Source organism: Capricornis sumatraensis, chromosome 3 (assembly GCF_032405125.1).
Source record: "Capricornis sumatraensis isolate serow.1 chromosome 3, serow.2, whole genome shotgun sequence".
In the NCBI taxonomy this organism is placed as follows: domain Eukaryota; kingdom Metazoa; phylum Chordata; class Mammalia; order Artiodactyla; family Bovidae; genus Capricornis; species Capricornis sumatraensis.
The window spans coordinates 1,487,862-1,514,014 of record NC_091071.1 but is presented as its reverse complement, the minus strand read 5'-3'; the positions used below and the strand labels follow the sequence as shown (position 1 = coordinate 1,514,014).

Sequence of the window (26,153 nt, the reverse complement as noted above, 5' to 3'; positions counted from 1 at the left end):
CTTGCCTGCAACAACCCAGCCCAGCTGCAGAGTCGGCTGAGCCCAAGCAGGGCAGATAGCAGAGTCCCGGGTGTGGAAACCTGTTTCTCAGAACGCAGCAGGCCCAGAAGTGGTGCCCCAAGGTGGTGACAAGCCAGAGCCAAGAGGAAGCACCTGTTGCCCCCGGGGTACACAGAGAGGGGTGTGCAGGGCCTGGGACTGCCACTTCCAGCCCCCCTGTCTGTTAGGAGGTCCCTGTCTCAGTAACAGGCATGACGGCGTCCTCTGGGAAGTGTGGCCGTGTGTGTGGCTTCAAAGTCCATGCTCAGCCCTCCCTGGCAGCTGTCTGAATATCCAGCCTCAAGGATACCAGGATAGGGCGGTGTATTTCTTCTAACTCTTGACAAAAGACCCAACTGTCCCCAAAGGCAGGCCCAGTAGGGACTGAATTTACCCGCTCACCTCACGCGGCCACTTACTCTGACTGGATCACATTCTGATGCTCTGAGCCTTCTACAGTTATCGGATTCCCTATTTACAGACACTGTTGGACAAAGAGGTTAAGTGACTTGCCCAAGATCACACGGCTGCAGGTCACCAAACCACGCAGACAGGCCCCCGGGCCCCCTGCCCGGCGTCGCAGCCGGCGTATGAACGTGCACTGGTCCCACCAACGGGCGCGCGCCCGGGCGAGGTGCCGCTCCACGTGCGACAGACGGAGGGACCGCGGGCGGGATTGCTTGTCCAGACCGCCTTCCCCGTCCGGGGCCCCGCGGCGGGTGGGGAGGGAGTACCGAGTGGGCGGGGCCTCGCCCAAACGGCCAATGGCAGCCCGGGGGCGGGGCGCGCAGCGGGGCTAGCGGGAGGCGTGGCCGGCGGGCGACGGGCCAATGGCGGTGCGGGGGCGGGCCCGGGCGGGCGGTGGGCGGGGGCGCGCGGAGGCGGCGGCGGCGGCGGCCGCGGCGGCGAACAAAGAGGCGGCGGGCGCGGGCGGCCGAGCGGAGCCGAGCGCAGCCGAGCCGGGCCGAGCCGGGCCGAGCCGGGCCGGGCCGGGCCCAGGAGCGCGCGGGCGATGCGGGCGGCCAGGCCGGGGTCGGCGGGCCCCTGATCGCCGTTCCCCACGCCAGCCAGGAAGCCCCGCGACGGCCGCGCGCCCCCGCGGCCGGCCCGCCATGGCCGGGGTCAGCTACGCGGCGCCCTGGTGGGTGAGCCTCCTGCACCGGCTGCCCCACTTCGACCTGCACTGGGAGGCCACCAGCAGCCAGTTCCGGCCCGAGGACACCGACTACCAGCAGGTGACGCGGGCTCCCTGGGTCGCGGGGTCCGGTCCCGGGTCACGGCCCCTCAATTCCGAGGGTCCCGGCCCCCCTCCCCGCGGGTCACGATCCCCCTTCCCAGGGTCTCGGCCCTCGCCTTCTGCAAGGTCTAAAGGCTTCCTGTCACCTACCGGCGGTCACGGCCCCTTCCTCCTCCGCGGACCCTGGGCCCCCTTCCCCCTCGAGGGTCATGGTCCCCACCTCCTTTAGGGTCTAAAGGCTCCCCCCGACCCTGCATCCAGGATTATGGCCCACACCTCCTTGTGGGGCACAGCACCCCGTTCTTCTAGAGAGTCTCCTCCTGGTCACGGAGTTCCCCTGCTGGAGAATCTAAGGGGACCACCCACCAGCCCACATGGAGGGTCCACAGCCCTCCTGCCGATTCTAGCCTTCTCGTTTGGAGTCGCTAAGACCCTCCCTCCTTGCTGGGGTAGGAGGAGCTGACTCCCTCCCCTCCATGGAGATCCCTCTGCCTGCTGTCAGTGTGTGCCCAGGCCCCTGAGCAGGGGCAGTTGGTGGGTGTTGCCCGCAGAGCCCCCGACCCAGAGGACCCAGGGCTCCGAGGCCACATCCATGCCCGAGAGCAGTGGTGCAGCCGGGAGGGGAGTCCGGCCCCCTCAGCCCCAGCCGGGAAAGGCCACTCACTGCCAAGATTTCGGTGGGTGAGTGGTCTGCGTGGATGCCAGTCCTCCCTGGCTGGTAACGACCCCCTGCCTGGACCAAGCTATGGAGTGTACACACAGTGCCATCCCGGAGATCCGACTGCCTGTAGCCCTGAGGGAGGGATGGGGGGAGGCCTGGCCACAGGGACAAAAGATGGGCCTCAGTGTGGGAGGCTGGAAAGGGGCTGAGTCTGGGCAGACCTTGTGGGGTGGGGGTGGGCACGGACCCTTTTCAGCCCTCTCCCTGAGGAACCAGGCTCTACCAGTGGAGCCCTAAGTCTGGGGTCGTGCCAAGCCCCACTGCCACCCCCACCACTATGCCACTGCCATTGAGTGCGGGCCAGGGCACCAGGCTGTGGACACTTCCTTCCTGCCTGGGGATCCGGATTCCACAGGCCCAGTGACTGGGTGCCTGGTCGCCCAGAGCATGTCTGAGTTCCTCTTTGGTGATGAATGCAGAGCCCTAGGGTGAGTGGGGGGGGAGCGGCTTTGCTCGCAAGACAGCCCGGGCGTCCAGCTCTGTCCTCACAGCCTCCCTTGCCCTGAGGAGGAGAATCAGAAGCACCCCAGCTCTGCAGGGGGCCTGCCGCCCCACACGCAGCGCTTACCTGGGGCTTGGCTCCCCAGCCCTGCCGATCTGTTTCTAAGCAGATTAGAAAGGGGGCGAGGGATTGGCCTAGGCATGTCCAAGGCAGCAGGATTCTTACAAAACTGGACGCCCATGTTGTAGAAGGCCAGCCCGGGGGGGCTGACCAGGGTGGGGGTGACGCCACTCCTGCACACCCCCGGAGCTTCCCCTGGAGTGACTGCCACACCTGTCCCTGAGGCTCTGCTGCCGCCAAGCAGGACAGCGTACCTTACTTTAGGAAGTTCTCGGCCGTTTGCCAGTCCTGAAGCTCCAGGGGCACCTGGGGTGTCTGTGACCCACACAGCTTTCCCGCTGGCCCGTGGGCTGCTGCCTGCACATGCTGCCAACCCTGGCTGACCTGGCTGCCATCCCTCCTAGGAGTGCCCCCTGAGTTGCCTGGACCTGCAATGGGAAGTGAGCGAGAGGCCGATGCCTCTGGCCAGTGGAGGCGTCCACTTGGTGGCCGGGCCCCCCCGACCCCCACTGAGCCTGACCTCCTGCAGGACCCTTTGCCCCTGAGAGGATCACGGCTGGTGCCCCGGCCTCCTCAGAAAGCGCTGTTCCTGCCCCGCTGTGGGAGGGCTCTGACTCACTCTCTCTCCCGCCTCCTCTGCGAGGAGCAGAATTAACCACTGAATAATTCACGGTGTGGAAACCAGCCTGTCTCCATCCCCCGCCACCTCCACCACCGGCTCGGGGCTGTGGAGTGAGCTGGGCCTGGGCGTGCGGCCTGCCCCTGCCCTCCCATGCCATCCTGAGATCCGGGCGGGGGCGCCTCCTTTGCAGGGTTGGGAGGGATGCGAGGGCCCCACGCTCCCGCTCTGTGCCAGCTGTGCCACCCACGGAGCTCCCCTCCTGGGCAGGCGGGTGATGGTCTGGCGAGGGCCACCGCCTGGGGCCTCCCCGGCCTCCCCTGGTGGAGCACCCCTAGCTGTGTGGGGACAGCTGCCCTCGTCCCACTGGTGGACGGGGCACCCTCATCCTCCTGACTTGGGGCACCCCACTCAGCCTGGGGGCCCGTCTGTGCCTGGCGCCCACCTGGGCTGCAGGGGCCTGGCGTCCTCTTCCCGCTGTGCAGAGAGGGGGCCTCTGCTGCTGAGGCCATCCAGGGGAAGGTGGGGCCTGAGGCAGGAGCAGGGGTGGGGAGGCCTGGGGAGGCCAGCCTTTGTGCTCTGCTGTTTCCTCTGACAGCCATCCACTGCTCGGAGCCCGGTGAAATCCGCTGGAAACCCCAGGGGCCAAACCCTGTGTGGCGGTGCTCACTGGGCTATCACTGGCCTTTTCTCATACAAGCCTGGAAGGTGAGCATAACTGTTCCACTGTGAGGATTAACAAACTGAGGCTTAAAGAGGAGATTGGCCCGGAATCACACAGTGAGCAGGTTGTTGTCCAGTTGCTCAGTCGTGTCTGACTCTTTGTGACCCCATGGACTGCAGCACGCCAGGCTTCCCCGTCCTTCCCATCTCCTGGAGTTTGCTCACACTCACGTCCAGTGAGTCAGTGATGCCATCCAACTATCTCGTCCTCTGTCGCCCTCTTCTCCCCCTGCCCTCAGCCTTTCCCAGCATCAGGGTCTTTTCTGATGAGTCAGCTCTTGTGAGTGGTGAGTGGGCGGTAGACCAGAATCCTTCCTCGGGCCTCTTGTTCCTGCCCCTCGAGGAGCCAGAATCAGCCTTGTGGGGCGGGGGCTTCCTGAGTCCCCCACGGCTGGCCCTGCGGCGGATGTGACTGAGGGATGAAAAGCTGATGAGAGCTGTTGTGGGCGCTCTCAGAGCCCCGATTGGCCTTATGCTGGGGGCTTGGACCCTCTGTAACACCATGGATCGGATTTTGCACCCTAAAATCTTGCAGTTACTTTGGGGACTGAGGGTCTTGGGCTCCTGTGTTCCCAAGGCCTCCATCCCAGAGAGGAGGGACTCCCTGGCCCGTCCATCTGCCTCTTGGGGGCTCATGATGTTTGCCGAGTGGACAGACTGCAGGAGGGTGGGTTCTCTGGGGACTGTTGGGACAGGTGGGCTGGCAGGCGCTGGGAGTGGGCGGGAGGGACTCCGGGGTCTGCTCTGTGCTGCTCCACCCCACACGCCCTGCCTGCCTGGCTGCTGTTCTGACTCCCTGGGGGCTGGGCTATTGCCAGGGTGCCATAACCCCCCAAACCCCGGGGCAGCTGGGGTGCAGGGGGAGGACTCCACCCTGAGGAGGGAGGAAGCCTCCTGGGAGTTGCACAGCCTGTGACCTAGAGTGGCCTGAGGCCAATCTGGAGTCCACAGTGAAGGCCAGGGCTGCAGGCGGGGGCGGGGGTGGTGATCTCAAGAGCCTGCCTTCTCTGCAGACTAGAGTCGGGGTGCCTGGCTGAGGGCGCCAGGCCTGGGCTGCAGCTCTGTAGCTTCCCACCTGTGTGAAGGTGGACCCACTTGGGTGGGTTTAACCACTTCTCTGGGCTCCCCTTGGTGGCTCAGACGGTAAAGCGTCTGCCTACAATCCGGGAGACCTGTTCAGTCCCTGGGTTGGGAAGATCCCCTGGAGAAGGAAATGGCAACCCACTCCAGTACTCTTCCCTAGAGAATCCCATGGATGGAGGAGCCTGGTAGGCTACAGTCCATGGGGTCGCAGAGTCGGACACGACTGAGCGACTTAACTTTCTTCTTTCTTTCTTTCTGGGTTCCACTTGGGGGAACTGCCCCCTTAACTCCTACCAGCCCTTCCCAACCCCTCCCTCCCAAGCCTCCCATACCCGCTGTGTCCTGAGGTCGAGTTCAAGCCCACTCTCTGCCCTCTGTCCCTCTCATTCTTGCTCACTGCCTCTGCTAGTTCAGGAGAGGCTCGAACCTGTGAGCTGGAGAACCGTGCAGCCTGGTGTGGTGGCACTGTGATCAGGTCGACTAGGCCCGCAGAAGCCCGGCAGTCAGGGAAGGCTTCCTGAAGGAGGCGCTCCCTCTCCTGGAATGCCCAGAGGGTGAGGACTCACCTGGAGTGTGGTATGCAGTGGGCACACCAGCTCACCTACCAGGGCAGCCCGGTGTGTGGGGCCCGTTTACCTATTAAAGCCCTGAGTGCCTGGATGTTCCTATTGAGACCCTGAAGATAAGCCTGAGGTGGCTGAGACCTTGGGGAGGAGTGTCCTAGGCACACGCAAAGGCCCCGAAGCAGAGAGAAGCCTGGGCCTCAGCCCAGAACAAGGGAGTCCCACCGGTCTGAAGGTGCTGCCCCGGAGCTGGGAGTTCTCTGTGCCCGGGGTGGTGGTGGGACGGTGAGCCCAGCCTGAGGACCACTTGGGGGCCACACTGGGGCTGGCGATCTCCTCTCGCAGACCGCAGCCCCTTGGCCTCGTTCCTGACTCAGGCGGGGTCTGCGTGTGCCCACAGGTGCGCTGGCCCTCTGCATCGTCCCCACGCTCAGAAGGGGATTCGCTTTGGTTAGAGCCTGCGTCTCTCGCCTCTCTTCTAGTGTAGGAAAGCGAGACACCTTCGTGGAATATTTGGAGACTAGGAAAGAGTGTGGAGACAGGGAAGAAGTCCCTGCCTCTGGAGTCTGTCCCTGCCGTAAACCCGGGGCGGGTGCCGCCTGAGACTAGAAGTCGTCACCTGCTTTTAAACATCGAGCCTGGGGACCACATCCTTGGTCCTGGGTTCTTAGCTTGCCCGGCATGCCATGCACCTCTCAGGTCAGGGTTCTGAGGCTGCAAGTGCCAGAAACATCCCCAAAGGAACAGCGCCGAGGGGCGGTGTGGAAGCTGAGTGCCCCCTGTGTGGACAGCGTCTGTGCGCTGGGCTTTGGGCGTGCAGGGCCCATGCATTGTGGGGGAGCCGAGAAAGCCCTGCTGGGTGAAACCGACTCTGGCTGGGTGCCTCTTGGCCAGGGTCACGGTGCTGGGAGGGCGGCTGCCTCTGCCCAGATCTGCGCCTGCTGAGGGGCCTGGTGTTGTGTGGGTCAGGGTTAGGGTCTGCACCGCCGGGCCCCATCTTTGGGCCTTTCGGGGCTCCTGGTTCTGTCCCCAGCACTGTGCTGCTCGGCCTCAGGGACGTGGAGGGAGGGCGGGCAGCCGTCTTGGCTCTGACCAGGGGCGCTGGGTCAGGCTCTGGCCAGGTGTCCGGAGGCTCAGGCTGTCTGTTGTAAGCATGTTTCTGGGAAGCCACAAGTCCTCCCTGGGGGTGGACCCCATTCCCCCTGAAGAAGTGAAACTGAGGCTGCTGGCCAGCCGGCATCAGAAGCAGGGAACCACAGGCAGCCTCCGGCTCCAGCCCAGCACTCCAGCCCCACAGTCCCCCATGCCTGTGGACACAGCCCCGTGTGTGAGTCCGAGGCTGGTCGGGCGGCTCCCTGGGTCCCTCCACTGATGCCAGTTCAGGAGGACTCAGGCGGATGGGACCAGACCCCCACAGGCCACAGGAGCTCTGCCGAGCCCATGGCTGGGGAAGAGGAGCCGAAGCTGTAGCCCAGGGCCTGGGTGACAGATGTGGAAAGCACCCCGTGTGGCCCCCGAGGAATGGGGGCACGTGACCGAGGGCAGGGGTGGGAACAGCAGGACCCTGGGAGAGCCCAGCTGCGCCCGTGCCGTCTCCCGGGTTTGCGGGGAGCCTGCCCCAGCCCTGTGCTGCGCGGGGACGCACCCATGGCCCTCGGGGGCTTCCCCGGGTGCTGGGGGGTGGGGACAGACACACAGTAGGGCTCCTGCCCAGCGCGGCGAGGCTCGGATGACGCACCCCAGGCACTGGTGCCCAGCGCGGGGAGCCCCTCACTGCTGGAGGACACCCCTGAACCGAGGGCCCTGGCCTGCCCCGGGGTCCCTGCTGCAGATGGGAACGGCAAACGCCCCCCAGATCTGCGTCTGCGGCCTGCCCAGCAGGACTCCCGAGGGCCCAGGCACAGTGGACCTCTGCCAAGGCAGCGGGTGTCCCTCGTGCTGTGGACACAGCTGCGAAGGCTGCAGCGGGCCTCCCGGCCTCCAGCCCAGAGTCCGAGGCAGGACCAGGCCTGTGTCTGGTGCCAGCTGCCCATGAGGCCGCTCTAGTCCTTGCCCAGAGCCGGGCAAGCGGCCGGGGTGAGGTGTGCCCTCAGGGAACAGGGCGAGGGGAGGGCGGAGTGACCCCCTGGGCCAGGCCTGGGGGAACGGATGGGCTGGGTGGGGCCCCTGGCCCCGTTGCACCCACCCTACTCGAGGCCTGGGCTCTGCGTGCCCGCCCATGTGCCCCAGCCCTTCCTGGGTCCCCTTGCTGGGGCCGGTGGGCTCCGGAGGGCAGATGCCTCACGGGGCTTGGTTTTGTCCGCGGGCCCCCTCGTGGCTAGGCATGTCCCCTGTCTGCTGAGGGTGCGGGGTGAGGCCAGGCTGCCCAAAGCCCACGTGACCCCTTCTGTCTGCCTCTGAGTGCCAGCCGCGGGGCCACCCTCAGGCTCCCCTGCTCTTTCTGCGCTCCCCCTGACCTGGGTCCTGACCACCGCGGGCGCCCCTGGGGGCTGACGGGCCCGGGGTGGGGCGGGGCGCCCAGGGCCGCGTCTCCCTGGCAGGGCCGCCCGCCCGTCCGGAAGCTCCTGGCCGCGTCTGAGGCCAGCGCCCACAGGCCGGCTGGCGCAGAGCGCGGAGTCTCTGGGTGTCACGCTGGGAGATGCGTTAGGGCACCCGGACCGAAATAGACTGGCTCATGGCTCCGAGGCCCCGAGGGCAGCAGCGCCGCCAGCCAGGTTCTTCGGTGTCTCCTCCGAGAGCAGGCAGGGCGAGGGCGGGGCCTCGGCCTCCCTGCACGTGGCCCCAGGCCTGGGGGGCGCAGGCGGGGTCCTGGGCTGGGCGTCTTTCCGCGGCTTCAGCCCAAGCCGGACCTCCTCCTGCCGGTAACCAGGCGCAGGCCGTGCGGTGAGGAGGGGAGGTGCCGCTGGCAGCCTGGACTTCGGACCGGGTCTCAGGGCTTGGGCCGAAAGCTGGGCCCCTCCCGCGCTCCCGGCACGGCCACGAGCTCACCATCCTGGAATTTGTGAAACCCAAGCCTGGTCTGGTGGAAAATCTGTTTTTAATTTCTGGCCAGCGTGTGGGAGCCTCAGCGAGCGTGCTGGGGGTGGGGTTGCCGCACAGGCAGCTCAGCTCCCACCCAGCCCGGCCCAGGAGGTGAGGGGGGCCTTTTCCAGAACTTTCCCCAGGAGGCCTGGGCTGGCTCTGGCCCTGCCTCCGTTATGTCAGTGCGGGGGGCCCTGGGGGTCCTACTGGCCCCAGGCCCCTGGCCTGGAGGATGGGCCACCTCTGCCCCAGGTGGTCTGGGGACCCACAAGGCCATGGATACTGCTGGGCTGCCAGGGCGCTCAGGCCCAGACCCTGGGGGAGCGGGCAGTGCCAGGTGGCGTGCGGCCTTCCCAGCGGGAGACCCCCTCCGTCCTCCCCAGGCCAGGGCTCTAGCCAGGACTTGGATGGGTTCCCAGATGGCGCCCGGGTGTGGGGTCCGGCCGGCCTCCTGGACGCCCCTGCCTGGCCTCTTCCGCTGGAGAAGGGCCTTTGGCAGCCGCGGGGCCGGGGAGGACAACCCTGGAGGCGCTGGAGAGGCCCGTGGCTCCCCCCACTCCACCCGCATGCCCCGACCTCGTCCTGCAGAGCCCTCGCTCCGCTGTCAGGGATCGGGCTCAGCCTGACCCCCTACCTGGTCCCAGCTGCCAGGGGCCTCCTGGATGCAGGTTTGCAGCTTGGACCTTGGTCAGCCCTCACTCACTGTCCTTCCCTGGGAGTGCTCAGGCCTCAGTGTGCTCTGCTGGCACCCGCCGCCCCCACGATGGCGGCTGAGGGGACACCCCCTGAAGCCTCTGTGCCCCTCCCCTGCTCTGTCTGGCTCCCACAGCCTCTGCCCTTCCTGCACCGCGGGGGTCCAGGCAGACGCCTGCCCAGCCCAGCAGAAGCTGTGTCTGGGGGTCCCACGCCCCCAGTGCCCAGGGCCAGGCCCGGTGCTGAGTGTGGATACTGTGTGCTAGTGTCTGGGAGCCGGCTCTGGGCCGAGGGCCCCGTGTGTGCTGAGTCCAGCCTCCCTGCCCCAGGGAGGCAGGTGTGGCCAGCGCGTGGACCCGTGAGCTCGCAGTGTGGAATTTGGACTCGCCGCCTCTTGGGAGCCTTGCCCATTACCAGCTGGCCAGGTTGCCTTCCAGAGAGTGTTGGCATGAGGTGGGGCAGGGTTCATGCGGCAGGAGGCAGGCCGGTTGGCTGTGGCCTTCTCGGGGACTCTGGCCATGGGAGAGCCCCTGACCCAGCAGCGGTGAGGCCTCAGGCTGCAGTCATACCCCCTGCCCCGCCCACTAGCCCCATGACCTGGAGGACCTCCAGAGCCCGCCCGGCCTCCCCTGGACTGCTGGCCGCAACTCTCCCTTGCCGTGCCTGGGAGGGTCTCCCAGCCATGGCGGGCTGCAGAGGGGCTGAGTGGGCCGGCCAGCCCTCAGGGTCAGCTGCCGGGTGGCACAGCGGCTGTGTGGTGGGAGGACCGGGTGTTTCGCAGGCAGTTTGTCCGCGGTTCCGCCGAGCTCACCACGTGGGGCACACCCCCTCGCAGGCCTCCAGGCCACGTGCTGCCAGGACGCCCAGCTGGATCCGCCTTGTGTGGCGGCACACGGAAGGGCTGCCCCAGGGTCGCACGCTGGCCCTCCCAGCCTGCTGGCCTGGGGCGCCTCAGTGCAGCTGGGCTGGCGCTGGGAGTGGCACAGGCTGGCCGCCTGTGCCCAGGCTGTGCCGAAGGAGCAGGCCAGCAGCGGGTGGTGGCCGCCTGTGCCCAGGCTGTGCCGAAGAAGCAGGCCAGCAGCAGGTGGTGGCCGCCTGTGCCCAGGCTGTGCCGAAGGAGCAGGCCAGCAGCGGGTGGTGGCCGCCTGTGCCCAGGCTGTGCCGAAGGAGCAGGCCAGCAGCGGGTGGTGGCCGCCTGTGCCCAGGCTGTGCCGAAGGAGCAGGCCAGCAGCGGGTGGTGGCCGCCTGTGCCCAGGCTGTGCCGAAGGAGCAGGCCAGCAGCAGGTGGTGGCCGGGACAGGCTCGCAGCCTCGTGCTCTCCCATCTGCAGTGGAGCTGAGCACCATGCCGGGGGCTTCTTTTACTAACATCTGGTGGCACAGCGTGGCCCTCCCCTCAGAGGCCTGGCTGGGGTCCCCCGCTTGCAGCCAGCCGGCCTGAGGCTGAGCTGGGGCTCCCCGCACCCTGCTGGGACCACCCACCTGCACACGGAGCCCACCGCTCCCTGGGGCCCCTGGCCCTGCTCCCCTTGCTGCCTGGGAGGACTTGTTGGAGGTGGAGGCTTCATTGGTTCGCCCAATAGGCCTCAGACATGGGCCTGGGCCCGCCCTGGATGGAGTGAGTTCAGACCCCAAGCGCCAATTCGTCGAGCGTCTCCAGAGCGGGTGGGGGCTTGGGGGCCCCCAGCCCGCGGAATGTGTGGGCACAGGGCCTGGCCTGGGCCTCCTTGGTGGACACGCCCCATGGCAGGGGCTGCAGGGCCTTGGGAGGGGCCAGGTGGTCCAGGGTTGAGAAACGGCAGCTTCAGGGCCTGGAGGGGTGGGTGCACGTGTGTCCAGGCGAGGCCTCGCAGCGAGCCTGCGACGCCCCAGGCGCTGACCCCAGCCCTGTGGCCCGCGGTCAGGACAGGAGCCGCAGTGCCTGGCCGTGTGCTGACGTCACTTCCATCGCAGACGGAAAATTCCATTTGGTCAGAGCCCAGATGCTGACCAGACATTTCCCATTCAGCAGGGACCCCGAGCGGTTTGGAGGGGAGGGGCACCCGCAGGGGTCCAGTGGAAGACCGCTCTCTGGGAATCCGGCCTCAGGACGAGGGCAGAGGGCAAGCCGGGTCCCTGGGCCGGGGGAGGCTGCTGCCCGGGGCCAAGCGCCCCTGCCTTGCCCTGGCCCTCGCACTCACGTGGGCTTGGCTTATTTGCGTCAGGGGGCTGGGACCCTGAGCCCTGAGGGCCAGCCCCACCCCGTGTCAACTGGAGGATGCCGTCACCTCCTTGTGGGGACTGAGGGGGGCTGTCCTGACCTCGGCCCCTGCAGCCTACCTCCTGGGGCCGTGCGGGGGGCCCCACCAGCAGCCCGGCGGGGGTCATGGTTTAAGGCGAGCCGCATCCAAGGGGAAACTGTCCTGTCCAAGCTTGAGGTGGGGGGCAGGGGCCTCATGTTTCTAAGTGTTCACTGTAGGCCAGGCCTCAGGCCCCGAGGGGGCAACGCCCCAGCCAGGTTGATGAGCTTAGCGAGGCTTTTCCAGCACCCATGGTGGGGGCAGGGGGCTGTGGGCAGACAGGCCCAGCGCAGAAGTGGCAGAGCGCCCTCACCCAGGAAGGGCCTTCTGGAGCTGGGCAGACAGATAGGAGGGCAGGGGTCAGCTTCCTTGTGCTGGGCTAAGGGGGAGACTGTGGCCCCTGGGGTCTCTGCTGTCCCCAGGGAAGTCTCTGGAGGTCAAGGCGCTGGAGGTGGGCTCCGCCCCGTGAGGTGGGGCTGGTGGGGGCGGGAAGCGACTGCTCCCCCAGGGCTGTGGCTTGCAGGGCCCACGGCAGGACTGGGCCTGTGATAGGTGTCCGGGCCCGTCCACGCTCACAGAGCTTCCAGCGTGGGCTGCTGCGCCTGCTGCTGCTGGGGCTCAGGACGACGCCTTCACATGCATGCGCCTGGGTGAGTGTGCGTGTGTGGGCATGAGGGAACGCGTGCACCTGTGTGGCCATGTACGGGCGTAAACGTGCGTGTGTGGGCATGAGGAGGCACGCACTCACCTTGTCCACGAGTGGCCTGGACTCCTCTCTGGCAGCGGGGATCCAGCCCCCTGGGCGGAGTTGGCATGGGCGTGGCACCCTGGGGGGCTCCCCGGTGGAGGCGCTGCTCTCAGCCTTTACACCTGTGAGCTCACGACCTCCTCGGTGCGGTCCTGCCTCTGTTTTACTCACGGGGAAACTGAGGCATGGGGGCATTGACTAGGTCAGCTCCTGGCACCAGGTGGAGCAGCATTTGACCCCAACACTCGGGGCCCCTCCAGCTTGCCCGCCCGCTGGGCTGGGCAGGAGCCCTCCACCCCGTCCAGCAGCAGGCAGTCCTCGGCCTCCTGGTGCTGACACCCAGGGCGTCCCTCCCCTCAGCCTCTGCTCTGGGGCACTGCAGCTCCGCCGCACACCGCGCCCCTCCCGCGGTCACGTGGCGGCCAGGGAGGGCGCGGGCACCTCGGTCCCCAGGAGGGGAAGCGGGCCTGCAGGAGGGAGGCGCACTGGGGCTCACGCGGCAGAGCTGGGTGCGGGCCAGGCGCCTCCCACGCCTGGCTGAAAAGAGCTACTAACACGTTTCTGGGTTTGTGTTGTAATTATAAAGGTAGTACGGTTCGTGGTTTAAAAAGGAAAATCAAAAAAGGAAAGAAAGAAAACCAGTAACCAAAAAAAATCAAAGCCACAGGAGATCCCGGAGCGCCTGCCGAGCACCGGGCCTGGCATGGTGCCCTCTGGGCGGTCAGCTGCGGCGGCCTCTGCCCGGAGCGCGCTTCCCTGACCTGCTGGACTGGGCTGCACCCGCCCAGACCTGCACTCCTGCTCCCGCTGGGCCTGCTTCCTGGGGTTTCCACAGCCCCTGGCTCACACCCTGCAGGCCTCAGCGCCTGCTTCCTCCAGACAGGGGCTGTGTCTGCTGGGGGCCTGCCAGGCCCTGGCACCTACCACGTTTCCCACAGGAGTGGGCCCCCCCCCCCCGACCCTAGCCCCGCCCCAGCCTCGCCCCAGGTGCCGAGGTCTTGCCTGGCCAGTCACGCTTATCACAGGACGGACGGGAGTGGGTGGCCCTTGCTCCGTCTGAGCTGTGGTCAAGGCCTTGATGAGTCCTGACGAGCCTGTAGGCCCAGGCCTCGCTCGCTGCCAGGCTGGGTGGTCTCAGGGCCCCAGCTTGGGCGCCCCTTGCCCTGCACCCCAATCCCTGGCTTCCTCGCCCCCGGAAGGATTTCCTCCAGAGGACGTGTGTAGGTGCACTTATTGGGGGTGAGGGTGGGGTCAGGCAGGAGAGGAGGGGCTGTGAGGTCGGTGGAGCGGAAAGCTGGCCAGGGGACTGCTGGGGACCAGAGGGTAGCCTCCTGCTGGGGGAGGAGGGGGTGGTGGCTGCTGCCAACGCAGGGCTGAACATCGGGGCCTGCAGAATCCTGGGAGTGGGGGCAGGCAGGGCGTGGGGTTGGGAGCTCACTGCCAGTGGGTTCTGGTTGAGGGTTTAGGGGAGGAGCCTGCAGGCAGTATGGGGGCAGTGATCCCTCTGACCCGTGAGGAAGGGGCCTGCAGGATCCGTGGCCCCTGTGCCTGGTGCCCAGCTTGTGCGTGCGTGGGCAGAGCCCACCCGCGAAACTGCTTTTCCAAGCACCCTTTTGTTTGCTGTGGGCAGCGTTGGGCGGGGTGGGGGTTGCAGCTGATGCTAGGCACCTTAAGATGAGCACTCACCCCCATGATTGGCACCTGTCTCTCTGGCAGGCCCTTGATGGCCACCAGAGGCTCCCTGCTGTGGCCTGGCTGGTGTCCCCGTGTGACCTTGAACACCCCTGCCCGCCTGGCCTCAGAGTCCCTCTAACGTGAGCCCCTGGGACCATGATGAGTGATGGCCCCTCTGGAGCCAGCACACGGGCTGCTCCCTGCGCCGCCCACCCCGTGAGCAGGGTGGTCAGGTCCTGTCAGGCCCACCCACGCTGCAGCCTCACCGATGCCCTGGCCTCTCCCAAGAAGGTGCCCATCCTGTACTTCTTAGAGAGGACAGAGGCCCCCAAACAGCAGAGCAGCTCCCAGGGACTATGGCCGGGGGTGCAGGGGAGAGCCCTCCCTGGGGTGTGAGGGTCAGCCGGGGTGCTGGGCCGGGCAGGAGGCCTCTGGGGCCAGCTGGCTCCTGGAAGGGTAGGGAGTGCCATCCTCCATCTGCTGCCTGGCAACCGTCTCCCGGGAGACAGTCGCTGGGTGCCAGGGCTGTGATCCAGCAGTCCCAGGGCCTCTGGCTGAGCTTCTGGTCCCAAGGGGGCCTTGCAGGGGTGGGTAGGCCTGGGGCATTCCACCCCACAATGGCTGCCCCGGCTTACGGCCACACCGCTGAGTTAAGATGTGAGGAAGGTGTTTCCAGGCCCCCCTGAGGGCTGGTTGTCTCTGCAGCAAGGGCGGCCAAGGGGTGTCCAGAGAAGGCCTGGGAGGGGTTAGGAGAGGTGACCCCATGGTCTTGGCCACCTGGCCCCTGCAAGTGGGGCTTGGACAGTGCCCAGATGTCTAGGAACGAAGACGTTGAGTCTGGGGTCCCAGCTCTGGGTGTGCACAGGCACGTCACTCAGGTGCTGGGGACCCGTGGCCCCTGGGCCGGGGGCACCGGTGGGATTGGCCGCTCCTGGGGTTGGTGCAGAGTCAGCCTGGGACCCCCTGCTCCAACACTGCTTCCCCACCGCCCCCAGGCGCTGCTGCTGCTGGGGGCCGCCGCGCTGGCCTGCCTCGCCCTGGACCTCCTCTTCCTGCTCTTGTACTCCTTCTGGCTGTGCTGCCGGCGGCGCAAGAGCGGGGAGCACCTGGACGCAGACTGCTGCCGCACCGCTTGGTGCGCCATCATCGCCGCGCTGGTCTGCAGGTGAGCGCGCGGGGCGGGGCGGGGCCCCGGGGCGTGGGCCGATTGGGAGGGGCGGGGCAGGGCGGGGCCAGGTTGGGAGGGGCCGGGCAGGCCGAGTCCCGTGGGGGGCCTCCAGGCCTGCGACCTCACGCGGCCGCGTCCTGTCGCAGCGCCGGTATCGCCGTGGGGTTCTATGGCAATGGGGAGACCAGTGACGGCATCCATCGGGCCACCTACTCTCTCCGCCACGCCAACCGTACTGTGGCAGGGGTCCAGGACCGCGTGAGTGGCCGCATGGATGGGTGGGGGGGGGGGGGGTCTCTTCCTGCTCCTACACCCGTGTGTGTGCATGTGTGTGAGAGTGAGACGTGGGCGTGTGCGGGCGGCTTCTGTGCCCTGGCTCATTGCCTCCTCCAACCTGGAGCAGGTGTGGGACACGGCAGCCGCCCTGAACCGCACGGCGGAGCCCAGCCTGCAGAGCCTGGAGCGGCAGCTGGCCGCGAGGCCGGAGCCCCTGCGGGCGGTCCAGCGGCTACAGGGCCTGCTGCAGACACTGTTGGGCTACACGGCGGCCATCCCTTTCTGGAGGAACCCAGCCGTGTCGCTGGAGGCGCTGGCCGAGCAGGTGGATCTCTACGACTGGTACAGGTGCGTCCCCCTCTCCTGCCTGCCCCCGCTGGTCCCTGCTCCTCTCTCTGGGTCAGTCCGCTTCCAGCTCCCAGTGCCTGAGGTCTTGTTGGGGGAGGGGCTGGGGTCACTGGTGGTCACCAGCAGGAGTCCCCCATGGGGACGTCTGTTACAAGGTCAGAGGCCAATCTCTGTACCCAGAATGCCTGTGGACGCTCCTCTGGGCCCAGCTCTGCCCAGCACCCCCTGCTCCTACCCTGGGACTGGCCCCGTGCCCAGCCCAGGCGTGCCGTGTCCCTGCAGGTGGCTGGGCTACCTGGGCCTGCTGCTGCTCGACGTGGCCATCTGCCTCCTGGTGCTGGTCGGCCTCATCCGCAGCTCCAAGGGGATCCTGGTAGGGTGAGTCTGAGGGCCCTTGGGGCGGGGGAGGGCTGAGGCACCTGCAGCACCCATCTCCCGAGTCAGCCCTGACCTGCCCTCCCCCATCTTCGGGTCTAGCCTGGCGTGGGGCGCAGCCCTCACCCCAGCCTGGAGAGTGCCAACTGACTCTCTCTGCCCCAAGGGTCTGCCTGCTGGGGGTGCTGGCCCTGATCATCAGCTGGGGCGCCCTGGGCCTGGAACTGGCCGTGTCTGTGGTAGGTGACGGAGGGCCGGGGGTGCCCGTCTGCTGGCGGGGCATGGGGACGGGGTGGGGATGCCACATTCACCTCCCTGCCCTCCTCCGCGGGACACCGAGGACCTGAGAGGCAGGGGACCTGTCACACGCACACAGCGAGTCAGTCCCCACCCCCGGTCCCAGAGAGCCGCACCACCTTCCTGAGCCACACGCAGATGCTGGGGGGCCAGGCTCCACCCCTGAGAACTGAGGGCTCGGGGCCCCCGCTTGGTAGCCCATCCTCCTTGCCTGCCCCCACCCCAGGGCTCCAGTGACTTCTGCGTGGACCCCGACACCTACGTGACCCGGATGGTGGAGGAGCACTCTGTGCTGAGCGGGGGTGAGTCTGTGGTCGAGTCCCAGCCACTCGCGAGTGCCCGCTCCTGTCCGCGAGCCACAGGCCATCTGGTCAGGCCGCGTGCTGGCTCCCTGGACAGGTGGCTCACGCCAAGTGGGCGCTTTATCCTGTTTTCCAACATAAGCTCCGTAGGAGCCCAGACCTCAGTGCCGAGTACAGATGCGCTGTGAAGAGGCTGCCCTGGGCTCTGCTAGGCTTTGCTCCCAGCCCCCACCCTGCACTGGACCCCAGAAAGCCCTCCAAACGGGCTAGAGGGCACAGGGTGGGGCAGTGCCAGGGTTAGGCAGTTGGGGTACAGATTTTCTCCTTCAGCTCTGGCTGGGCTCAGCACCCCTAGGTTTGCAAAATCAGAATTGTGCGTGAACCCCCATCTTTGAGTGTTGGACACGATGGATGCCTGTTTTAATGGGGACGAGCAGGCAGGCCACCTGCACCCACTTTGGGGCGACATTCTGGCCTAAGAACTGTTCTGCCCAGCTGGTCTGTGAGCAGATGCCTGCCCAGCTGGCCTCTGACTCCGTGCCCCCCGCCTCCCACCGTGACCTGTCTGCTGCTCACCAGGACGGGAGGGATGAGGCAGCCCTCCAAGAGAACTGTGCCCGTTGCAGGAATACGGCTCAGGGCAGAAGGGTTTGGGCCCTGTCCCCAGGATCCCTGGAGACCACTTCCCCCTCACACCTGCACGCTCACACACAGACACAGACACATGCACAAGTACCTCCAGTACACGTATACAGTCGTGCACACGTAGACATCCGTGTGTACAGACACAAGCATCTGAGTGTAGGTACACCTCTACTCAGACGTGCACACAGGCACGTGCATGCATACACACGCGTGCATGTAAAGATACATACAAGCAAACACACGTACATTCAGCATACACGCAGATGTGTGACGCGCGTGTGGCACAGCGCATGCGGACAGCCGGGGTCACTGAGCTGCACCTCTCTCCGCAGACATCCTGGAGTACTACCTGGCCTGCTCACCTCACGCCGCCAACCCCTTCCAGCAGGTGAGAGTTAAGCCCTGCCCCTGCAGAGCGTCTGGTGCCCTGGCCCCCACCCCCAGATGCCCGCTGACTGCGAGGCCCCCCCCACCTCGTCAGGCCCCTGGGGTCCCCACCCTGGTGCCCTCAGAACAAGCCTTTCAGGGTGGCCTGCTCAATGCCCCCAAGTCCCTGGGCGCCTGGCATCTCCTGGGCTGCCCTTTACAACAGACCCGGATGCCTCCCTGACAAAGCAGGAGCCTGGGGGTGTCCCATGGCAGAGGGGTCCTGTGTCCACTGTGTGGAGTAACTGGGCCGATGTGGAATTTGAAGGGAAACCACATGGCCCACTGCCCGTCACCCCACGTCCCCACGCAGCCCTCTGGGTCCTCCAGACTGCGTATCTCCTTTAAAGATGCTGTATTTTCCGTGGTCTGTATTGCCTCTGTGTGCTCATCCTGGGGGCCAAGAAAAGGTGTCGCACAGAGCAGCCTGCTGGGCACAGCCGTCCCACCCCAGGAGCTCGGGGCCCCACGGGCTGGACGGCCCTGGGGCTGGCAGGAGCTGCTGGCACTGGAGCCAGCCCGCCCCGTGGGGGCTTGGGGACCTCGGGGAGGGAGACGGGCCGCCCCACCCGCCCGGGACTCAGCAGCCTCTCTGTGGAGCAGAAGCTGTCAGGCAGCCACAAGGCGCTGGTGGAGATGCAGGACGTGGTGGCTGAGCTCCTGAAGACTGTCTCGTGGGAGTACCCTGCCACCAAGGTGAGGGGCTGGGGGCCAGCTCTGGAGCCCACAAGCTCCCTCTTGTCACCTTGAGAGGGAGGCGGGCGCAGCCACTGCTCAGGCTGCTTCCTGGGGGACTCTGCGGGGGGTCTGGCCCTCCCCTCCTTCCATCCTTGCCTTCATGCCCCCAAGGACTTGGGTAGGTTTAGTGATGCTCACACACACACACTATAGCACCAGGGTCATGCTGCTCAGAGTCTTCTGGATAACGTTTTGTCCTTTAAGATACTGTGAAAATCTCCCTTGAAACAGTAGCAAGGGCCGTGTCGGGAGCTGTACACGTGTTTGCTCCCGTTACAGTGCAGGCCTGCGGCGGCAGTGTGGCCCCATGCGCCCCGCTGTCCTCACACCTTCATCTGCCCCCCAAGGTCAGGGCACAGATTTGGGGGTCACCTTTGCTCAAAGCCCAGGGTCCTCAGGGCCTGTGCCAAGACTGGGGGTCCAGTCAAGGAGGGATTCCTGCTGGCAGGTGAGGGATGGAGGGAGGCCTTGACTGGCTCGCCACCCTTTCCTGAGCACTGTGCTGACCTCGCGTGGTGCCCACCCCCCAGGACCCCCTGCTCCGTGTCCAGGAGGTGCTGAACGGCACAGAGGTGAACCTGCAGCACCTCACTGCCCTGGTGGACTGCCGCAGCCTGCACCTGGTGAGAGCCTCCCGGAGCCGTCGGCCCGTGTGGGGAGCAGCTGGGGGAGGGGTGGGGAGGAGGGGAAGCGGCTGGGGAGGAGGCGGGGCAGGAGGAGGGGAGCAGCTAGGGGAAGGGTCGGGGGAGGGGGAGCGGCTGGGGGAAGGGCGGGAGGAGGGGAGCGGCTGGGGAGGAGGGGGGGCAGGAGGAGGGGAGCAGCTAGGGGAAGGGCGGGAGGAGGGGAGCGGCTGGGGAGGTGGGGAGTGGCTGGGGGAGGGGCAGGAAGAGGGGAGTGGCTTGGGAAGGGGAAGGAGGAGGGGGCAGCTGGGGGAGGAGGGGGAGTGGCTGGGGGAGGGGCAGGAAGGGGAGTGGCTTGGGAGGGGTGGGAGGAGGGGAACAGCTGGGGGAGGAGGGGGAGCGGCTGGGGGAGGGGCGGGAGGGGGGCAGCGGGGGCGGGGCGGGTCACGGGGCCTCTGCCTGCCTTGGGTCTGGCATGGTTCAGGCCCGCGCGCTCCATCTCACCCTGTGCGTCTCCCGCCCTCGCTTCCATGCCCGGCCCCAGGACTACGTGCAGGCCCTCACGGGCTTCTGCTACGACGGCGTCGAGGGCCTCATCTACCTGGCCCTCTTCTCCTTCGTCACGGCCCTCATGTTCAGCTCCATCGTCTGCAGTGTCCCGCACACCTGGCAGCAAAAGAGGTGAGGGGTCCTGGGACCCGCCTGGGGGCCGCGCGGCGCCTGGGGCCGTGCCTCCAGGATGCCCCGCGGTGTATCCCCCGCCCCTTGGAGCTCCCAGGGCTCTGCAGCCACCACGAGGCCTGTGGGTCTGAGGTGGGCGCTCCTGCTTCACGACCGGCCTAGAGGGGCCCCCAGCCTGGGAGACGGGCGAGCGAGCAGCTGGCAGGGGTGGGGTCCCCGCCTGAGCCCTGTCCTGCAGGCTGGGGCTGCCCGCAGGCAGCGTCCCTGTGTCCCCGGGAGCCTTACCCACAGCCCTGCGGACCCAGGACTGCAAGCAGGCATGTCTGCCCCAGAGCTGGCCTCTGGCCTGCGGCCCCATGCCAGCATCAGGCCTGACCCCGCGCCGGTGTCCCTCCTGCAGAGGCCCCGACGAGGACGGGGAGGAGGAGGCTGCCCCGGGGCCTCGGCAGGCGCACGACAGTCTCTACCGTGTCCACATGCCCAGTCTGTACAGCTGTGGCAGCAGCTACGGCAGCGAGGCCAGCATCCCAGCTGCGGCCCACACCGTCAGCAATGCCCCAGTCACTGAGTACATGTGAGTTGGGTGCGCACGGGGCGCCGGGCGCTGGGTAGGCTGCTCTGGGTGCAGCCGCTGCCCTGGGGTGCCTGAGCGAGGCGCGGAGCGGGGGTGGAGGGGGCCCTGCACGCGGGGCAGCTCCCGGGCTCTGAGTGCTAGCTGCTGCCACAGCCCTGGGTGGAGGCCACAGGGGACCACTGTCAGACGGAGCGTCTGGTCAGCACATGGGGTCCTGTGGCCAAGGGCCCCAGGCCTGGCCACGTGGTGGGCTGGGGCGGCAGTGTTAGCCATGGGCCTGCTCGCAGCCCCTCTCTGCTGGGCTCCTGGGACCTCAGGCACTCGCTAGCGGGCTGTCTGTGGGATGGGGTCTGCCTGGTTCCCAGGTGGGCCCACTGACCCAGGGCCCTCTCCTCTCACCTCAGGAGCCAGAATGCCAATTTCCAGAACCCTCGCTGTGAGAACACCCCCCTCATTGGGCGCGAGTCCCCGCCGCCTTCAGTAAGTCTCGGGGCAGAGGCTGGAGCGGGGGGTCTGAGGCCCGGGTGGGGGCTCCGCCCCGCCGCTTCGTGCCCGCGGTGGCTTCCCGGGCGGCACAGGCCCCACAGGCTGCCCTGAGCCTTCGGTGCGGGGCTGCAGGGGGAGCCCCAGCCAGGGCCCTCGGGCGGGCCACTGGCCTGTGCGCCTGAGCTCTCCCAGGAGGCCGGGGCGCCTCCGCCCACCTGAGCCCTGCAGCGTCTTCCTCAGCTTCCTGAACTCGACCCAGGTCTCCCCCAGGCTCTTCCGGGTGGGCCTGGCCTTGGGCTCTTCTAGCTTCACTTCTGGTCTTGGGAATGAGACATGAAAAGGGGGATAGGATGGTTTGGTGCCAAAGAAAGCAGCTTACAGAGGCCACGGGTCCTGCAGGGCTTCCTGGAGGTGGCGGGCCTCCAGGAGCAGGCCCGAGAAGCTAAGGGCCATCTGGCTTCAGAAACACGCGCCCGCCGCTGCAGCGGTCCCGCTGGGCCCTGCGGCTCAGCGCTGACCTCGGGCCCGCCCTGGCCCCAGGCTGCGCGTGCTCCCGGCGGATCCCCCAGCGGCGCTCTAGGCTAAACCGGTCCTCGCCTGGCGTTGAGGCTGCCCTCTCTCTCTCTCTTTCCTGCACTCCTCCCGCCCCGCACCCTCCTAGCGCTATCTGGCCGCCCTGGACTCTGGCGGCCACACGGGCTGGCAGTTTAAGCCCCTGAACAATGCCTGAAGGCTGTGGTGGCCGTGTCCTCAGAGTGACAGGTACTGACCCAGCTGGGCCCCCCGCCCCGTGCTGTCTGCTCGCCCACACCTCTGCATCTTGTGCCCACTCCTCACTGCCACCTGCTCCGGCAGGCCCCGGGGCCAGCGCAGGGCCAGTGCAGGTGCGTGGGCCTCAGGGACCCTGGCCCTGGGCCATCACCCTCACTCCAGAGGCAGCGAGCCCCCCACAGAGCTCCTCTTCACATCTGGTCCGGCTGCAGGTGGCCGCCGCCCATCCCATCCCCCGTGGGGAGGAGACCGTCTCCCTGGGACCAGGAGCATGTGCTCGTCGGCGCTGGGTGCCTGGGCTTGGGAGGCTGAGCGCTGGAGCCCCAGGCGGGGCAGCAGACCTGGCCCTCGAGGGGTCACCGCGCCTGTGCAGAAGCGTGCGTGCCAACGGCTGCAGCCACCCTCGCCCAGCGCTGGCGCCCGCCACGGTTCCTCCCACGCTCTGAGCCGCCCCCCGACCCATGCTGCCTGTCCCTGGAATGACGACATGGCCCCCAGTGCCTGCTGCCCCTCCCTCCTCCAGCTCGCCTCCGTGTGGGAGGGCTCCCCGGGCCCAGGGTCCGTCCTGACGCCCGCGCGGTGGGCATCCAGGGCGCATGGCCACGGGGCTGGCTCCCTCCTGCTGGCGGCCTCGGCACACACCCTGGCTTTTGTCCCTGCAATGGGCGTGTGGCCCTTTGCACATCGCCTGCCCTGAGCACACATCTCTTCCACATGTGTTCATCCTGAGCACATGTGTGCACACGTGTGTGTAGCGAGCGAGCCCTTCGCACTTCGGGCTGGACCAGAGTGGCCGAGACGGGCGGGCTGTCCCCGCGCCCAGCGGCCTCCGTCCGTGCCTGTGACCCGCCAGGGGCCCACAGTCTGGTTCCCACCTGAGCGGGTGGCAGTGTCACCTGGGCCCCAGGGGGCCTTTATGGCTTTCCGGGTCCTTCCCTGGGGGCCAGGGCAGAGCGGCTTCGGGGCCGCCTCATTCCTGCGACACTGACGCTGGCAGTCTGGGTCCTTGGGGACTGTCCCACCCTCCCTTGGACACAGCCTGGCCCCACCTTTGCTGACACACTCCTCCCGGCCGCCCAGCTGTGCTGTGGGGCCTTCAGGTCCTGGGCGTGCAGGATGCAGGGGGCACTTCCGTGCTCTGGCTCCATGCCTGAGACGGGGGTCGGGGGCTGATGGGTTCCCCTCGCTGGGAGAGGGGCTGGTCCTCCTCCTGGGCCTGGGGAACAGGGCTCCAGATGCCTGCCGTGCCTGGACCAGCGGGCTCCCCAGAGCTGCGTCCCGTGGGGCTGTCTGCTCTGCTTCTTTGCCAGCCGGCCGGCCCAGCCCACAAGGCCCTGCCCAGCCGCACCCAGCGCCCGCTGACCAGCGGCCTCCCCTTCTCTCCCTCCAGTACACTTCCAGCATGAGAGCCAAGTACCTCGCCACGAGCCAGCCTCGCCCCGAGTCCAGCAGCAGCGGGCACTAGACGCCCGGCCGCCACCCGCCCCACGTGCCAATCGCCCCACTCCTTCCCGTGCCAGCCTCCCTGCTTGCACCCGTGGCCACCTGCCGGACCCTCCCCGCGTACGCCGGGCCTGCCGTGGGTGCCTCTGCGGCCACTCGGCCCTGCCCTCCCTTCCTGCAGGGGTGCGGAGACAGACACCTGGCCTGCCTCCCGGGGCAACACAGGGGCTCTGGGCCAACACCCTCTCCTCGGTCACAAGCCTGGACCCCTGGGGTGCTGCTCACGCTGCCTGGGCCCCCCAGCCCCGACACGCCTCTGCCCCACTGGGGCCAGATGTGCTGACGCCCCCCGCCCCCACAGCTGGGCTGCGTCTGCCCCCTCTCCTTCCACAGGCTGCTGGGCATGGTGCCCCCCTCGGTGCCCCCGTTGGTGCCGGGCGTCTCGAGCGATGGCGTGTGTGCCCGCCTGCTTGTCTCCTGCGTGCAGAGACCCCCGCGGCGCCCTTGCACACCTGCAGCATCTGTCGTCCTTCCTTCTCTCGCCCCCCACCCCAGGCTCCTCCGCCTCAGTTGCCAGAAGCCTCCTGGGGGGGTCCCCCCTTCTCTGCTTCTCTCCCCGCAGCAGCCCCCATCTGTGGCATCCGGCCGTCCGTGGTGGCAGGAGACAGGTGCCTGCCGGGCCCAGGCTGCTCATCCAGTACTGGCCGCCCTCCTGGTGCCAAACCCCCTCCCGCCCACCCCCGGAGACTCGGCGGCTCCACCCGGTTTGCTCTTTGCACTAATCACACCTGTCATCTCTAGGGCGGGCGGGCTGCAGGCCGGCTGGCACCCCCTTTCCGGTTCCCTTTGCATCCAGGACAGGCCAGCCTGGGAGCTGCACCCGAGCCGGCTGAGACGGTGCCCTTGGCCCCCGCCGCCCCACTTTGGACTAACCACTAACCTCACTCCAGCCTCCGAGAGAGAGATCGCCCTGGGCACCCCACGGTCCACGAGAGTGAGGCCAAGTCCAGGCCGGAGATGAAGCCCCAGAGAGCCGGCTGGGTTTTGGGGTGGAGAAGGCATTTCTTCTCGGGGCGCTGCTGGGGGGGGGGTCAAGACCAAGAGGCAGCCCGAGGGCCTGGAGACCCCTCCCTGGGCAGGTGTTGCCCCCAGGGGACCGTGTCCTCAGGAATGAATGTCCCTTCGGCTGGAGAACTGAGGCCCCTGTGGCCTCCGCCTCCTACCTGTGAAGCGGGAACGAGGCTTCCCTAAGGTGCTTTCGGCTTCGTGTACAGTGTTCGCTGCGCTTTCCTACCGCAGAGGGCGGGGCCGTCCCCAAGTCAAGGTGGGGAGATGCCTGCGCGGCCCAGCCAGCTGGCCACCGAGAGGCCAGATGCGGCTCTGGCCTGTGTCCCCCCAGAGGCAGCAGAGAGCCACGGGGCCGCCCCTCTGGGGCACAGGCCAGGGCCCACGAGGCCGGGCAGTTTACAGACATTGTAGGGGGCTCCTCCCGGAGCAGCAGGGCAGCGCCCCTTCCCCAAGGTGGCCCACAGAGAAGCTGCCTCCGCTTCCTCCAGGGTCTCTTCAGTGTGCTGGTGTCTGGGACCAAAAGGATGGGTGGGCCCAGAGCTAGACCACAGTGGCCTGCGGGCCCCCAGCCGCGCATCTGAGCCCTGGCGTATGGCCAGACCTCACCGAGGGCCTCCCAGTGCCCTGTCCTGGGCCCCCCACAGGCCAGAGGCACAGCCCAACTGCCCGGTTTTCCTCTGGGCGCCCCTGCCCAGGCGGAGCCTCCCTGCCTCTGCCTCAGCCCGAGGGAGCGCCAGCTGTGCTGCCCCGGGCGCGGCTCAGAAGCACAAAGGCCGCGAGGCCGCCGAAATGTGAATGTAGACGCTTGAGGGCCGGGGGCGGACGTGCGGGAGCAGCTCTGCGAGTGCGCGTGCCTGTCCGCCCGCGTCCCCGCCCAGCTCCTCCCAGTCACCGAGGGTGCAGAAAGGAAGACGCGGACGTCGAAAGGGCCGCAAGACCAAGCCTCGGTCCTGAGCGGGTGGGGGCCCTCCCGCCCTTGGTTTTCCTCCTGCTCAGTTTTCAGGCCCTTCTAACCAGTCCAGGCCCAGGGCCTCCACATCCCGCACCTGCGGTCCTCGCCCGGCCGCAGGCCCTGCAGCTTCTCGGGCGGTGGTTCCCGACCGCGTGGATGAGAAGGCGAGGGCTCCGCGGGTAGAAGGGCTTCCAGGCCCGTCCCTCCCTGATGGGGCTCCGCGGGCAGGCGCACGTTCCCAGTCCCAAGGTCCCCTGGCCTGATCGGATGTCCCCTCCACGTCCACCCCATCTCACTATGCAATCCCACTCCAAGCGCCAATCTCTCCCCGTCCCAGGACCCCTGCCCAGCGGGGTGCGGGTGGGTGGGTGGTGGTCCCAAAGACGAGCAGGGACTGGGGCCTCTTGTGCGGGATTTTTTTTTTTTTTAACCATAATGGTTGTGTGCCACACCACGTTATATTTGTTACATATATCTCTCCCAAGTTATTTTGTTAAGACTCCCCCTCCAAGGTCCCCGCCCCCACCACCCAAGATTGATTTAGCATCCTGAGCGGGGATCGAGGCCTGGACCGCTTGGCATTCTCCAAACTTCCATAGGGCCATGGCTGTATGTGATGTCGCTGTGTTTCTGGGTGTGTGTGGGGTTTTTTTTTTAGCTTTTTTTTTTTGTGTAAAACTGGGTTTGGGATTTGATTTTTATTTCGCTGGGGGTTTTATTTTTCTTGGCAAATACTAAAACTCTCGTCAATGTAATTTCTGTGGTTTCTATTCAGCTTGGGTTTCATGTTTTAAAATAAACAAATTTTAAAAAACAGGCCTTCCCAGGTCTGTGGGCCGGGTGGCCACTTGCGGGAGCCGCTAGGGCCTGGGGGACCCTGGTGGGCGGGGCCTCGCGGAGAGGCGTGCCTGGCGGGCGGTGAGGAGGGCTGGACAGGGTGGAGCCTGGTGGGCGGGGCCTCGTGAGAAGGGTGGAGCCGGTGTTGGTGGGCGGGGCCTCGCGGAGAGGCGTGTCTGGTGGGC

The 26,153-nt window shown here is 67.2% G+C and overlaps 1 protein-coding gene across 1 annotated transcript; it reads left to right on the top strand.

Annotated features, from left to right (window-relative positions):
* The first annotated feature begins 1,151 nt into the window (after window positions 1–1,151).
* On the top strand, window positions 1,152–25,822 carry TTYH3 (tweety family member 3). Its single transcript, XM_068967960.1, has 14 exons — window positions 1,152–1,274; window positions 14,957–15,126; window positions 15,276–15,387; window positions 15,533–15,753; window positions 16,036–16,131; window positions 16,295–16,367; window positions 16,652–16,727; window positions 17,705–17,760; window positions 18,402–18,494; window positions 19,067–19,159; window positions 19,701–19,837; window positions 20,238–20,411; window positions 20,816–20,891; window positions 23,059–25,822. Exons 1-14 carry the CDS (start codon window positions 1,152–1,154, stop codon window positions 23,131–23,133), a joined length of 1,575 nt encoding a protein of 524 aa, XP_068824061.1. The 3' UTR covers window positions 23,134–25,822.
* The last annotated feature ends 331 nt before the right edge of the window (window positions 25,823–26,153 follow it).